Source organism: Haemaphysalis longicornis, unplaced genomic scaffold (assembly GCF_048455015.1).
Source record: "Haemaphysalis longicornis isolate Haplotype H1 unplaced genomic scaffold, Haemaphysalis longicornis Haplotype H1 scaffold_9, whole genome shotgun sequence".
Lineage (NCBI taxonomy): Eukaryota > Metazoa > Arthropoda > Arachnida > Ixodida > Ixodidae > Haemaphysalis > Haemaphysalis longicornis.
The window spans coordinates 45,529,177-45,541,777 of record NW_027526460.1 but is presented as its reverse complement, the minus strand read 5'-3'; the positions used below and the strand labels follow the sequence as shown (position 1 = coordinate 45,541,777).

The 12,601-nt window shown below is 49.0% G+C and overlaps 1 protein-coding gene across 1 annotated transcript in view; it reads right to left on the bottom strand.

Annotated features, from left to right (window-relative positions):
• The window catches only part of Hd (humpty dumpty), a 32,828-nt gene extending 23,316 nt beyond the window's left edge, over nt 1–9,512 (bottom strand). The window contains exons 1-5 of the mRNA XM_077684696.1: nt 9,269–9,512; nt 9,078–9,171; nt 8,585–8,774; nt 6,900–6,987; nt 4,180–4,278 (exon numbers count right to left, since the gene is read on the bottom strand). Coding sequence (XP_077540822.1) covers nt 4,180–4,278; nt 6,900–6,987; nt 8,585–8,774; nt 9,078–9,087 — 387 coding nt within the window. The 5' untranslated portion in view covers nt 9,088–9,171; nt 9,269–9,512. The remainder of the gene's footprint in view (nt 1–4,179; nt 4,279–6,899; nt 6,988–8,584; nt 8,775–9,077; nt 9,172–9,268) is intronic.
• Nucleotides 9,513–12,601: the final 3,089 nt, after the last annotated feature.

Genomic DNA, 12,601 nt, shown 5'->3' with positions numbered 1-12,601 from the left:
TCTCGTGATCACCTTCAAATTGATTGTTACTGTAGGTGCTGAGCGAGAATGTATATATGCAGAAAAGATGTGAAGCCCAAGTTTTCTGGTTCTGCATTTCTTGAGCTTCTGCCTCCTTCACTGTCGCTTCATTCCATCAACTCTGCGTTTCTCGGCTTTTCGACGTAGCTCCCACATTGTTGCAGGATTGCGTCACTTCACCATCATGCAACCGTACCAAAAAATGTCTCGATACACCTGCCGCCATGAGCAGAGTGTCATGGTTGCTAGCCTATCCAGCCATGTGCGAGCCAAAAGCGCAGTGTTTTGCTCTATCCCCCCCCCCACCTTCCCCAGAATCACGAATGGAAAAGAAGCCTAGCACTGTCAGCCCGCGCCGTCCGCAGTTCTGCAGTCAAAAATCAGCGACGTCGTATCACATGATTTGCATGCCGCCGTCCAAACCAGTGATTTCGTCCACCGTGTGAATCCCCCTTGAGCGAGCGCTCATATTTTTCTTCTGTCTGAGTAACAGAAATGCACGCCACCTAAAGGCACTTCTACGCCGTTTTAACAGCGAAGCCGTTTAGCAAATAAATCGTTAAGGCACATTCCCACTGGCGATTTGCCTCGTCGCGCAACGGCACGCGTCGCGCGATGAGGCCATGAGGCGGTGTTCGCACTTGCGATGAGCTATGATGTGACTGCGTTCAGCGCAGCTGCTTCCCGACTTGAACGACCTCCTTGGTGCGTCAACCATTCGCAGTCAAAGAAAATTATGGTACACGAGCGTGACAAAAACAGGTAGAAATCAAACTAAAGTACATGCTACTAACCTGGAACAATGCCGAAAGCATTGCGGGTTGCGGGAGGAGCAGAAAATAACAAACTCAAGAAAGCTCTTTCCAACATATTATTGCACGAAGAAATGCACACGCTTGCTTTCACGCCACAACACCCGCATCACGACCCACAAATTTCGCTTCTTTTCACAAGCGCAAAGTTCTGACGCATCCGAACTCTACGCGTGTTTACCAGTCGCCGATAGAAGTACGAAGAGGCTGCAGGTCAACCTATCGTCTCGCTATCCACCTATATACGATGATTACTTGCTTTTACAATCCGTACACGTTTCTCCACACTGATGAGTTTCACACTATTCATTGATTAGTGCACGCGTACGCTGAAGCCACTGACCAAAGAACCGAAGCGCATGGGAAGTTGCTTGCCGGCCCGACCCGGCGGGTACAGCGATAGCGGGCCAAGCGCTGGCCGAGCGAGCCCACTCAGCTCGCCCGCCGCCGTTTGCATTGACGGATGTAAACAAACGTTTCGTTTCCGGCTACATCAGCCTACTCCGCGGCCATGATTGGCTATCCGGTTTTGCGGGGCCGTTGATTGATTGATTGTAGGGTTTAACGCGCCGACGCAACGCAGGCGGTGAGGCGCGCCGTAGTGGAGGGCTCCGGATTAATTTTGACCACCTGGGGATCTTTAACGTGCGTCGAAATCTCGTACACACGGGCGTTTTTGCTTTTCGCCTCCATCAGAAAAGCGGCCGCCGCGGCCGGGAATCGAACCCGCGACCTCGTGCTCAGCAGCGCAACGCCTTAGCCACTGAGCCACCGCGGCGGGTTTGCGGGGCCGTCGCGCGACGAGGGAATTCAGACCGCGAGTGATCTGCTCCGCCGTGGCAAAGCGACGGCCGGCTCGTCGCTTTGCGACGTTGCGTTTCGTCGCGCGACAAGGCAAATCGCCAGTGGGAATGTGCCTTTAGAGTTTCTTGTCTGCAGTTAAAAATACCAGGAAAATGCAGAGCGCACATGAGCGCGCACACGTGAATGTGTGCCTTGCGGCGACCGCCTAACAGTTAAAAAGAATACAAGAAAATGCCAAGCACTCCTCTGTGTGTGCCTCACGGCGCGGCGCCTCGCAGTGTGCCCAGTGTCCCCAGAGCACGCTTGTCAAGCCAAGCATACTCACTTAGGTAGATTGACCAAGGCTAGCCAAAATAATAATAATAATAATAATAATAATAAATAAATAAACCCCAAGGTTCGCCCTAATCGTAGTACCACTTGCCCGGAACAAGAAAGACGCGTCATAGTGTGCACCCCTCCAAGGTGATGACCGATGATTATCACTTCAACAAAAATGAAGAAAGCTCACACTTATACCAACAATGATGGAATAAAGGTGATTGCGGCAGCGAAGAAGAAGCAAGTTGGTTGCAATCGTGGACTTAAACTGTCATGATGGCCATGAAGGTTGCGTACAGCTTCGCTACCTACAAGTCTTACGCGTTGGTGTGAGCTTCCTTGATTTTTTTTTGCTTGGCATCCAGGTTGCAACTTCCTTCCCAGCAACAATGAAGTGCATTCTTTTAAAATTCTGGGATTTAATGCGCCGAAGCCCCGCCTGGGCTGTGAGGAGTGCCGTAGTGGAGGGCTCCAGATTATTACTGACCATGTGATAATCTTTAATATGTGCCTAAATCGAGACACACACGTGTTCTTGCTTTTTATCTCCATCTGAAAAGCAGCCACCACGGCCAGTGCACTCACAAGAGGCGAATGGGAATGGTGATGGGCGCTGGCAACCACTCTGTGGCCACAATGCCGATTGCCGGATGTGAATAGGGTGAATAAACTAAACATCATGCTCATTTCGACACGGCTGGGCCTTGACTAGAGCCTACACATTACCTGATGTGCAAGTGAAGAGCTCTTTTGATCTTGTTGACTGGTGTATCCAAATAGCCATTTAGTTGGGTGCATTGTATTGCCCTTAGTGTGTATAGCCTCTTTTTGTTCACTTTATCTTTTACCTTCTAAGTGCGGAGCACTTTAGAGGCCCAGCTTGTCGTCATAGCTTGTTCGCGGTGGTCGCAGTGTTACGCAGTCACGGTGTTACCAAAACAGAGGCTTCCAAACGATACCAGCTAGTCCCTCAATTCAGGCTGACCTACCAGTCAAAAGTCAAGAGGATACCCGAACAAGAGGTTTATATAGACAGAGCCATTCGAAACTTCTGGAACTGCTGGCACTGGTCATACATGTTATTTGGTGCAAAGGAAACTGCAGGTACATTTGAGGCAAAATATATGTACTTATCTAGCAGTCCCCACGTTCATTTAGTTCGGAATGCTCGTTGGGTAGGTTTTTATGATATTAAGTGGAAAAAATATGGCCGCGGAAGAAAAAAAAAAACAGTGTGTTCAAATTGACGCAGAAGGGCTCCAGCATGTGCGAGATGAATGCAAGCACGAAAAGAACCGAGCTCCCGCTCATGCTGTTCTAGGCAGAACAAGAAACAGAAGATAAAGAAAAGAATGCGAGCTGTCCCAGGAGAAGGCACAGGAGCACTGTGAAGGCAGAAATTGCATTGACCAAACCTCTTTTTCAATTCATCAACAAAGGAGCGAGACAGGGAGGGGAAGAGCATGAGGGGTGGCAGTAAAGAGCAGAGAACAGCGCCACAGCCCCTCTGGCAAATCACTGCTCCGCACTCGACAGCTTTCACACTGAGTGGAACTGCTTTAACTTTTTTCCCTTTTCTTTTTTGCCTGCCATTCTGAAGTAGCGAGCTGTGCTGTTAGCCTCATCCAACCCTCCCTCCCTCTACTGTCGTCTACCTCCTTCACTCTCATTGCATCAGTTAAAAAGCACTTAGCACAATTGGAATGTTGATCCTTCGACAGGAAATGAGCTGTGCGCCTACATTTTCCCCAAAACTGTTACAAAAAACATGAAGCAATGTCCCCCACACACAGTAATGCCCTGCAAATGGAAGTTGACCAAAAGCCCACCGCCAGGGGGCATTAAGAAATGAAGGACCAGTTGAATTTGCAAGTGCTCTCAACAACCAGAGCAAATGAGAATCTACGCCAAGTTTTGCCGCTTGGTGCTCTACGAGCACACGGATCTTCCCCCACACATGGGCAGTCCGGACAGTCTGCATAGTTTGCTCGCCATCAAAGCTCAGAATGTAAACAACTCGTGCAGCAGCTTCACTGCTCAGCCCTGACAAGCTGTCTCCCCACCAGAGTGGGTTGTACAGCACAGGCTCGTGGCACACTCTAGGGGCATACCAAATGGCCCCAAACTGCACTTTGCAAGCCCAATAAACATATTTCAAACAATTAACACACAGGCGCAAACAATGCATGGTTTATGCACATAAGGAAAGCGACGAACGCACCGGTTTTGACTCCTCGTCCCGCTTGCTGTCTGCAAGTGAATGCCGGGTTTCATCATCATAGGAGTCGACAGAGACGCCCGAGACTGTCAACCTCTGGTGCTGCAAGAGGTGGGGGGAAAATAAAGCAGGTTATACCATGTCAGAAGCCCAAAGAAAGGGCTTGTGAGTGCCTTCACCCCGGTACGTAGAGCTTGGCATGCACACACACACATTCTACTGAGAAACATAGCTGAAGGCAGCTGGCAGAGTTTTTTTTACCTTTCTACTACATCTGCATTCTTGTTACAAGCACAAACATAGAATAATAGCAGGGATTTTGCAAAATCCCAGTCAAGCAGGATGACAATGGACATCAGGTGCAGATGCATAAGTGAGGAGCAAGTAACGAGTAGACCACCAAGACTCGGATAACAATGCTAACGTACTCAATGTCGGTAACCTTGTTTATAAACACCTCGGACAGCATGCAAAAAAGTAAACTCCAAGCAATAAATTTTACTTTGCTTGAAGCTCCAAGCAGTAAATTTTACTTTGCTTGAAGTTCAGTTTTTTGCCCTTTTTGTTTTTACTTACACCCCACATAGAAACTGGCCAACAGTGAAGGCAGCTTAACTGAGTGCTAGTTCACCTACAACTAACTATGTTTTTGCGATTCTAAGCCTCCCTAATTCTAAGCTACCTGCCCCACTTTAGGAAAAATTTTGAAAAAGTAAGTTTACATGCCAATCTAAGCGTTCCCCATTCTGCGAGGAACCGCGCGTTGCTCAGGCTATCAAAGGTGTCTGCTCCCTCTGTTGTTACGTCGGAGCTGTTGAAGCGGTGCAATCTCCAGCTTCTCGTGCATGGCCAGGCTGGAAGTGGGTCCAAGTGGACATTGCAGCCGAGTAACTTAAGCGTTCGATTACAAACCACTGCAACAGAATCAAAAATGGCCTGCTGTGGGATACTGAGAGTGGCAGCTCAAGCTGTGTGACAGATTCAAGTGGTGGTGGGAGTGACAGAGTTTCCTATGTAAGCAGTGGGTTAACCCTCGCGCCCACCTTATAGAGATACTACCGCTAAAAAAGGTGAAGGGGGGGGGGGTGCTAAGAATGTGGTAAATATGGTAGATAGAGCACCCAGATAACACAAACTTTGTCTCAATCGTTTAGTCTTAGCAGAGAAACTGACGGCACAAACGTTATGAGAAATGTGATGGCCGAAAACGGGTGTTTACGCTGCACAATTAACACTTCCAGTGTTACCATGTCATCATCTCCCAATGTAGGCAAGTGTTCCATGCAGAAATCGCCGCAAGTCCACCACCCTTCTTCAGTGTTACACCGTCTGTAATCTACAACTGTAACAACAACACTCAAGTTGGTCGGAACGCGACAGCTCATTTCCAACTCAGAGTTTGCGCACGCAGTCGGGTGCGATGGCTTTCCTCACCATCACGCACAACTAGCCACGGCTGCTTCTCATTCCCAACAGCGAAGTTACGATGCCCCCACACAAGAACTTGGAGATGAGGGCTTTGTTGCGCCCCCTTTATGTGGGTCATTCAGGTACAAAGACACGAGCACAGTTCCCGCGAGTTAGAGACGACGAGTCGTGGAGAGCGTCATGAATAAACTTAAGAAAAAAAAAAAAAAAAAAAGACCACCCAGATGACCTTAGCCGCTATCACCTGAGAGACACAAAGGTGAAGGCCTCAACATGTATACACACACTGCCAGGGCTCTCTAGGGAGGCCGAGGTCAAAACGGGGATGTGTGCGTGATGTAACAGGAAGACAAGGGCAGAACTGTGGTTCCAGCAGTTCTTCTAGAGGAAGATACATCAGCAGGGAGCGGGCGTTTAGGTCCCACTGCTGATTAACGACTCTCCAAAGTACATGGTTGGTACACTTCCTTCAAACTGCCAGGCCTTTCATGACATTTCATGGTGACAAGTCACTGTAAATTCTAGGCAAAAGTTCGGTTGAATAAGGCAGAATGACAGTCTTGGAAGAACATGCCTAAACAAAGGCTTCGTGGCAGGTCGGCTTGTCCTGAGGCAAGCAAATGAAAATTCCCTGTGTGAAGCTGAGCTTTTTGGAAACATTGACAGATGACACCTCTCGTTACAGTTTGAGCCTACCAAGCGCGAGATGTTTTTTGACGTGTCCTAAAACAGACACAGATGTTTTACAATTCAAACGTTGTTTCTGCACACTGATGAGTTCCTCAATGTTCGTTGATTCAAGCACGTGTCCGCTGAACCCGCTGACCAAAGAACCGAAGTGTACAGCAAAGTCGCTTGTCGGCGGTAGCTCGTCTCCATTAACAATGGTTTCCGGCTACATCAGTGGACTCTGCAGCCATGACTGGCTAACTAGTTAGTGTAACATCACGCAACGAGAGAATTCAGTCCAACAGCGATTGGCTAGTCCTTCGCAAAGCGATGATGAATGACCGCCAGCTCATTTCTTTGCGATGTCTGTGATTCGCAATTGGGAAGGCACCTTTAATCTAGACGCCCAGGGATTTTTTAGGTTCTGTCAAGGTATCGCACCCGGAGAAACTTTCTCTTTCAACCTACTTCCAAAAAACAGTTAGGGTAGCCTGGATAAAAGTTGCGATGTTATTCTAACAAGTGCAGGTGTTGTCTCAAGTCAGTCTTTCTGGATCCACGCAAAAACCCACCAGCTTCGCAGCACCCTCACCTACACAACCACAGAAGTGGACAGCGGCTCTCACCTGATGGGAGGCAGCTGTTGAAGGCACCGTCGTCCTGTTGAGCAGTGGGTAGAATTCTTCTATCCGGGGCTTCTTCTGCACCGAACACCTGCAAGACAAGAAAGAAAAAAAGCTAAAACCCACTGGGACCAGAGCACGTGTCAAAATTCGATGTGACTCGGTACAGGGTGACCAACAAGGTGCAAGATAGAAGCTAAATTTCTAAATTAGGAAAGATTGTCCTGTTTCTGGCTAGAATTTGCACCACGAGAACTGTCCCACGAGAAAAGACAGCACCACACTTTGCTCCTTTGCCAGTGACACACTCCACGGAAGCGTATCTGACCAAAGCCTTCGTCCCCTCCTGTTAAAGTAGGCACACTTGCACATTGGAAGTCCACCTGGAGCCCTCCTTTCTACTGCAGAGGTCACAGGTATGACGATCTGAAGTTTCCCCCACTGCCATGCCTGTCGCACTGGGTACCCATGTTCCCATACTGTGCAAACTTGCTGGGTACCTTCAACGAATGCCGGAAGCAGCATGCACCAATGCAGGCACTACCTCCTTACAATAGAAACTTGGTTGACTTTAATTCTTTGTTACCCAGATAAGCGTCAGTAACACTTCTTTCCCACATAACTGACCTTGCATTTTCTATAAACGTTCCAGTCACGCACGCACATGCAGCCTGCAGGTCCACTAAAGCAAAGTCTATGAAGCATCGTCGTCCAAAATACGGATTGCATATCTGCTAGTGCAGAGTTATTTTCGCTTCATGCACTTCAGTAAGCTTCATATACACTACAAACTAACAAAATTCATCGTGGCACAAGTCTTGTCGACACAAACTTTTCGCTCCGCGACTGACTTTTTACGATGCATCAGCAGAGCGGTTGCCCCAATAACTCTTGTCCCTGGTTTCCATCGGCAAAGCTGTCCCACTGCTCCAACTTTTGGTCGACGAAGGTGCCTGTGTCATCATGGGACGAACATGAGAAGGCAGTCCGGCAACTCTGGAGTCTTCATGTACAAGCCGGTGATTTCTCAATGTTGCCAACCCGTCGGCTTAGTGCGACCGTGCCCTTTAGTAACAACGATGCCCACAGCGGTGCCCTTTCCATTTAATTTCAAATTACCCACTCATTCCCCATCAAGCAGTGCATCGGTAGCAACTGCAGCATCCACAGCCCGACCGTCCAGAATGTTCCAGATGTCTACGGTGGTGGCGCCATACCAGCTGCTCGTCTCTCACCTCCACACGACAGTGCTGGATGAGTAGACCACAAACTCCTCACATTAAAATATGAACTGTGTTAGGTTGCTTTTTTAGGTCTGCAGGGCACACAAGTTTCCACTGGTATTCTTTCTTCCTTGGCTTCCCTTTTTCCTTGTTTTAATGCATTCATGCTAATCGACACACTGGCACAAACACTGGTTCTAGAACAGGGTGACTCTAGAACAGAGTGACTGGTTCTAGAACAGAGTGACTGCAGGGGTGCTCCCAATCTGCCCACGTCGTGCAGGCGGCAACAAACTGGAATGAGCTGAGCAATGTCGAACCCATAATCCAGTCCGGCGACAAAATTTCGTGTGCAGCTAGTAAAACCAACTTCCAGGCTGACGTACCGCGGCAATTACATCTAGCAGTGTGCAGGAAACGTTAACAATGGGTAAACGATATTATCGCGCAAGACTGTGGCCTCACCTGAAAGGGTTGATGCTGCAGTCGCGCTTCTGCGCAACGACTTCAGTGTTGATGGCATTGACACTGACTGGCTGCAAAGCCCTGGGCTGCAGACGGCGTTTACCAGCCTTGCGGAGCCGGAGAACGTCGTTCGGCTTGACCCAGAGCGGCGACGATTTTGTACCGGCATTTTCAGCACCGTCCAGCTTGACTGAAAGCAGTAATTCATTCAACCAGTATTCAATCTACATTCAATATATCTATTCGATCAATAAACTGCATCCGACAACCGCAGCAAGAAGACTTCATATTCAATCTACGCCCTACATGCTACAATCGTAACAGGGCGATTTCACATCCAGTGCTGTTTTGCGAGACGAGAACAGTCCGGGTTAGATTGATAACCAGAAATACATAAAAACGCACCAACGGAAAGTTTGGCAAGACAAGAGCAACACTACATTCCGGATAATTTGTTACGCTTGTTCCATTCAAAACTTCAAACTGCACTCACCGGGATCCATTCCGTTGGGCCTAAAACTTTCCGGAGGAACTCAAACCGCCAGCACGCAAGATTTAGTCGATGCCCAAGTTTCAGGACGCTGCTTCTGCAGTTTAAAAAGTGAACAACCACAGTGAATGAGGCATTAGAACCCCTACAAAGGCGACGACGTCCCGGAAACTCAAATCACGCCCAAACTGTACCTGTTGTTCCGGGCAAAATCATTAGCTAGCGTACAGCAAAGCTCCCGTAGCGCCTGAACAGCGAACTTTACGAACACAGTGCCCAAGCTGGCATTGTGGCACAGTTAGTTGCTTAAAGTTACCAACGTCATCAGGTTCTACAACAATGCAACGACCGTTGCCACACAAACTGCCGCCTCTCCAAGCGTCAGCATCCGTGCGTACTGCCAGCGCCTCCGCTATACTTTCAGTGCCCGTCAGTTCGCCCTCCGACGGCGACGGCCGTTGGTTCCGCGCGCCGCCACCGCACTTTTCAACCGCGTGGGGTCGCCACGTAAACTGGCGTCTAGAGAGTACAGGCACAGGCAGGACAAGAGGGCAGGGAGACATCAGGGGGAGGTGGACCTAAAATTGGAGGAAACGAAGTGGAAAATACAAGGGGCAGAGAGCGATGGGTAGAGCAAATACGAGTGAGGAGTGAATACGCGCCGAAAAAGTTTTGTAATCATGTGCGGACATCAGGGAAACGCACGAGTCCCGTAGAAGGTGTTACAGGCAAGGTACAGAGGCAATGATCAAGGGAGAGCAAGCCTTGGCTATCTTCATGAATAATATTAATAATCTTTATTTGCGGAAATATTGCCCTGGATGGCACGCACGGATAGACAGAAAGGTTATCGCCCTTACGCTGGCACGCCTGTCAGCCTGCCACCCACGGTGAAAGGATGATAACGACTGTAGGACAGATACAGGTATTGAACAGTAAGGTGTAATGAAGGTGCATTCAGAAATATAGTGGCTAGCGGAGGCTCACGCTACGGTGGCGGGTTACCGGGACCCGACCGCGCATGCGCGCGCGGGGAGGGTGAGGAGGTTGCCCCTCAGTGGAGAGAATGCGAAGGCCGGCCCGCGGAACTAATCCCCCCACCGGAACTAATTTTCACCTTTCCAGTCGGGCCCCGCTACCCGCCGCCGTAGCGTTAGCGGACGGCACCCGCTATTCTGTAAAGTGGATGAAGAGGCCCCGCAGCGACACAGATGTCACGCGGGTAGGCCGGGATGTTTGGAGATAGATGGGGACAAGTTTAAATGGAAAAAAAGCAGAAGAAAATGTCCCCAAATATACCGCGGTAGGCACGGATGGGATATACCGATGGAGTCGTTTAATAGAAAGTACAAGCCATCAGCACAGGGATTGAAAAGAAGGCAATGCCGGTCACGTGGCAAACGAGCAGGATAGGGGCCCTGAAAGGCGTTTTGAGCACGCGAAATGAACTAGCGCAATCGCTAGGTTGGGTGGTCAACGTCGTCTGTACCAAGTATAACATTTTTACGTGCGACGGAACGCTCATACTTTCGTTGCAAAAGTTGTTGTCGCGTTCCCACCATTTTTTGCGTGTTTTGGGGTTCCGCCATCTTCTGTGCACGTCATTGATACTCCCACGCGCGTCACGGAGCAGAAATCTTGTAACTAGGCGGATTTTTCTCGCTCTTCAGGCGAAAAGAAGCATCGTCTTCTCAGCGTCGACGGGTCGCGGCGACGCCTTTTGGTTTAATTCGCGCTTCCAGCACGTGTTCGTCCATATTCATCTTTTTTTACTCTATTACCGCGCTTCCGACTTCCGACGCCGACTTACGAGTTAGCAACCGCCTTGTCAGACGACGTCGACGCGAACACGTCGGCCGATCGAAAGTTCTCGTTGTGTGACTGGCTCGCTGACCAAAGACGCCGACGACGACCGATCGGCGGAACGGTCGTCGGGAATCGACCGAGAACCGAAAACTGCACCACGACAACAATAGTGCTGTAGCGAATGGGGCTCTGTTTTAGAGTGCAATAAACATAGTAAGGTCCATGAAGTTCATACAGCCCAACACACGCGATCCGTATCTCGGCTTACGACGCTCCGTCCGTTCGCTTTGGCGACAATTCGTTTCACGGAGTTGCAAACTGCATAGTCGTGTGCGACCAGCAACGCTTGTAGAAAATACAGTACAATTTCGATCGTTGATATGATGCGGCATAATAGGTTTTTCGGCCTAATACGTTTTTCTTTTCATTCCCGGCCAAAGTCCCTTAGAAATAATGCATTTATGTGCGTTTAGTATCGGATCACATTTTTGCCGAAAATTGGATAATACGACCGGGAAGGTGGATCCCGACCGACATTTCAGGAAACCTTATGTTCCGCATTCCATCAAGCCACGATCTGCACGTTTCCGAGTCGCTGGCTGCCTTGTTGCTGTGCGCGGCGGTGCTGCCAGGCTTGTTGCAATGTTGAGGAAATGCGAGAAACGCAAGGCATGCGCTGCTGAGTGGCTGTCAAGGATAGACCTAGGGAAGTTTAGAGAGCTTTCGCATCAAGTCGATGCTTTTTGAAAGGGAGAGATAGTGCCACAGACACTATGAACGGTAATTATCCCCGCAAGGGTATGCGCCGACTACTCGAAAACCGCCATGACCACTAGGCGGAGCCAGTGACTTGGCGAGAGGAAGACGCTTTGCCTGCTTGCTCGCTACCTTCTGTGGGCTCGATTCTCATTAAAACTAGTCTCCTGTTTGGCGACCGGTTTGGTGGCTTTGTTGCTTGAGTTGCTCATGTAAATAATTTTGTGTTGTGTTTCTGTATTGTGTCGAAGAACGGCATTAAAGAAAAAAACTGTGGTTGGTTCCATCTGGCGGGTCGCTTCGGCAAAGGTGTACTGGCGTCATTTCCGTGGCGAATATGACGTCAGTGAAATCTTGGTGTATCCCGGCATAAAACACTTACGCGTTAAAATATAAAACCCGAACGCGAACAACCGTAAATATAACGTACTGTTTAGTACTAAAGGCTACTTCCCCGCAAGAAGACCCTGTGTGCAGGGGTGCACCCTTTACAGGCCACTTGCTTCGTTGTACTGGCGTCATTTCCGCGACGGATATGACGTCAGCGAAATCTTTGTATATCCGGAAATAAAACACTTTAGTTTTAAAAAAAGATTTTGTGGCGCAATGGACTAATGCCTCGCGCCCGCTAAATCAAAGCCGCTGGTTCAAATCCCGGCAGGGTGTTGCTATGTTTTTTTTCTGCCTTCTAACGCCACGGTTTGGTAATCGTATTCGCCAATCCACAACAAAACCTTTAGGTTGAACTGTGGAACTACCGTATGAAACGTCCATGCATCGTTTCAGACGTACGATTCGTTGAGTTTTAAACTCGTACTTTGTATATATAAAAAGGCAATTGCATTTTCAGAGGACGTGTATTTTGTAAAATCGGTATGTCTTTATACAGCGTCAAGCTAGTTTCCTCCCATCCGCTTAAGACAAGGTAGGCTTGGTGGGGGGAGGGGGATAATAGGGCCGCGACC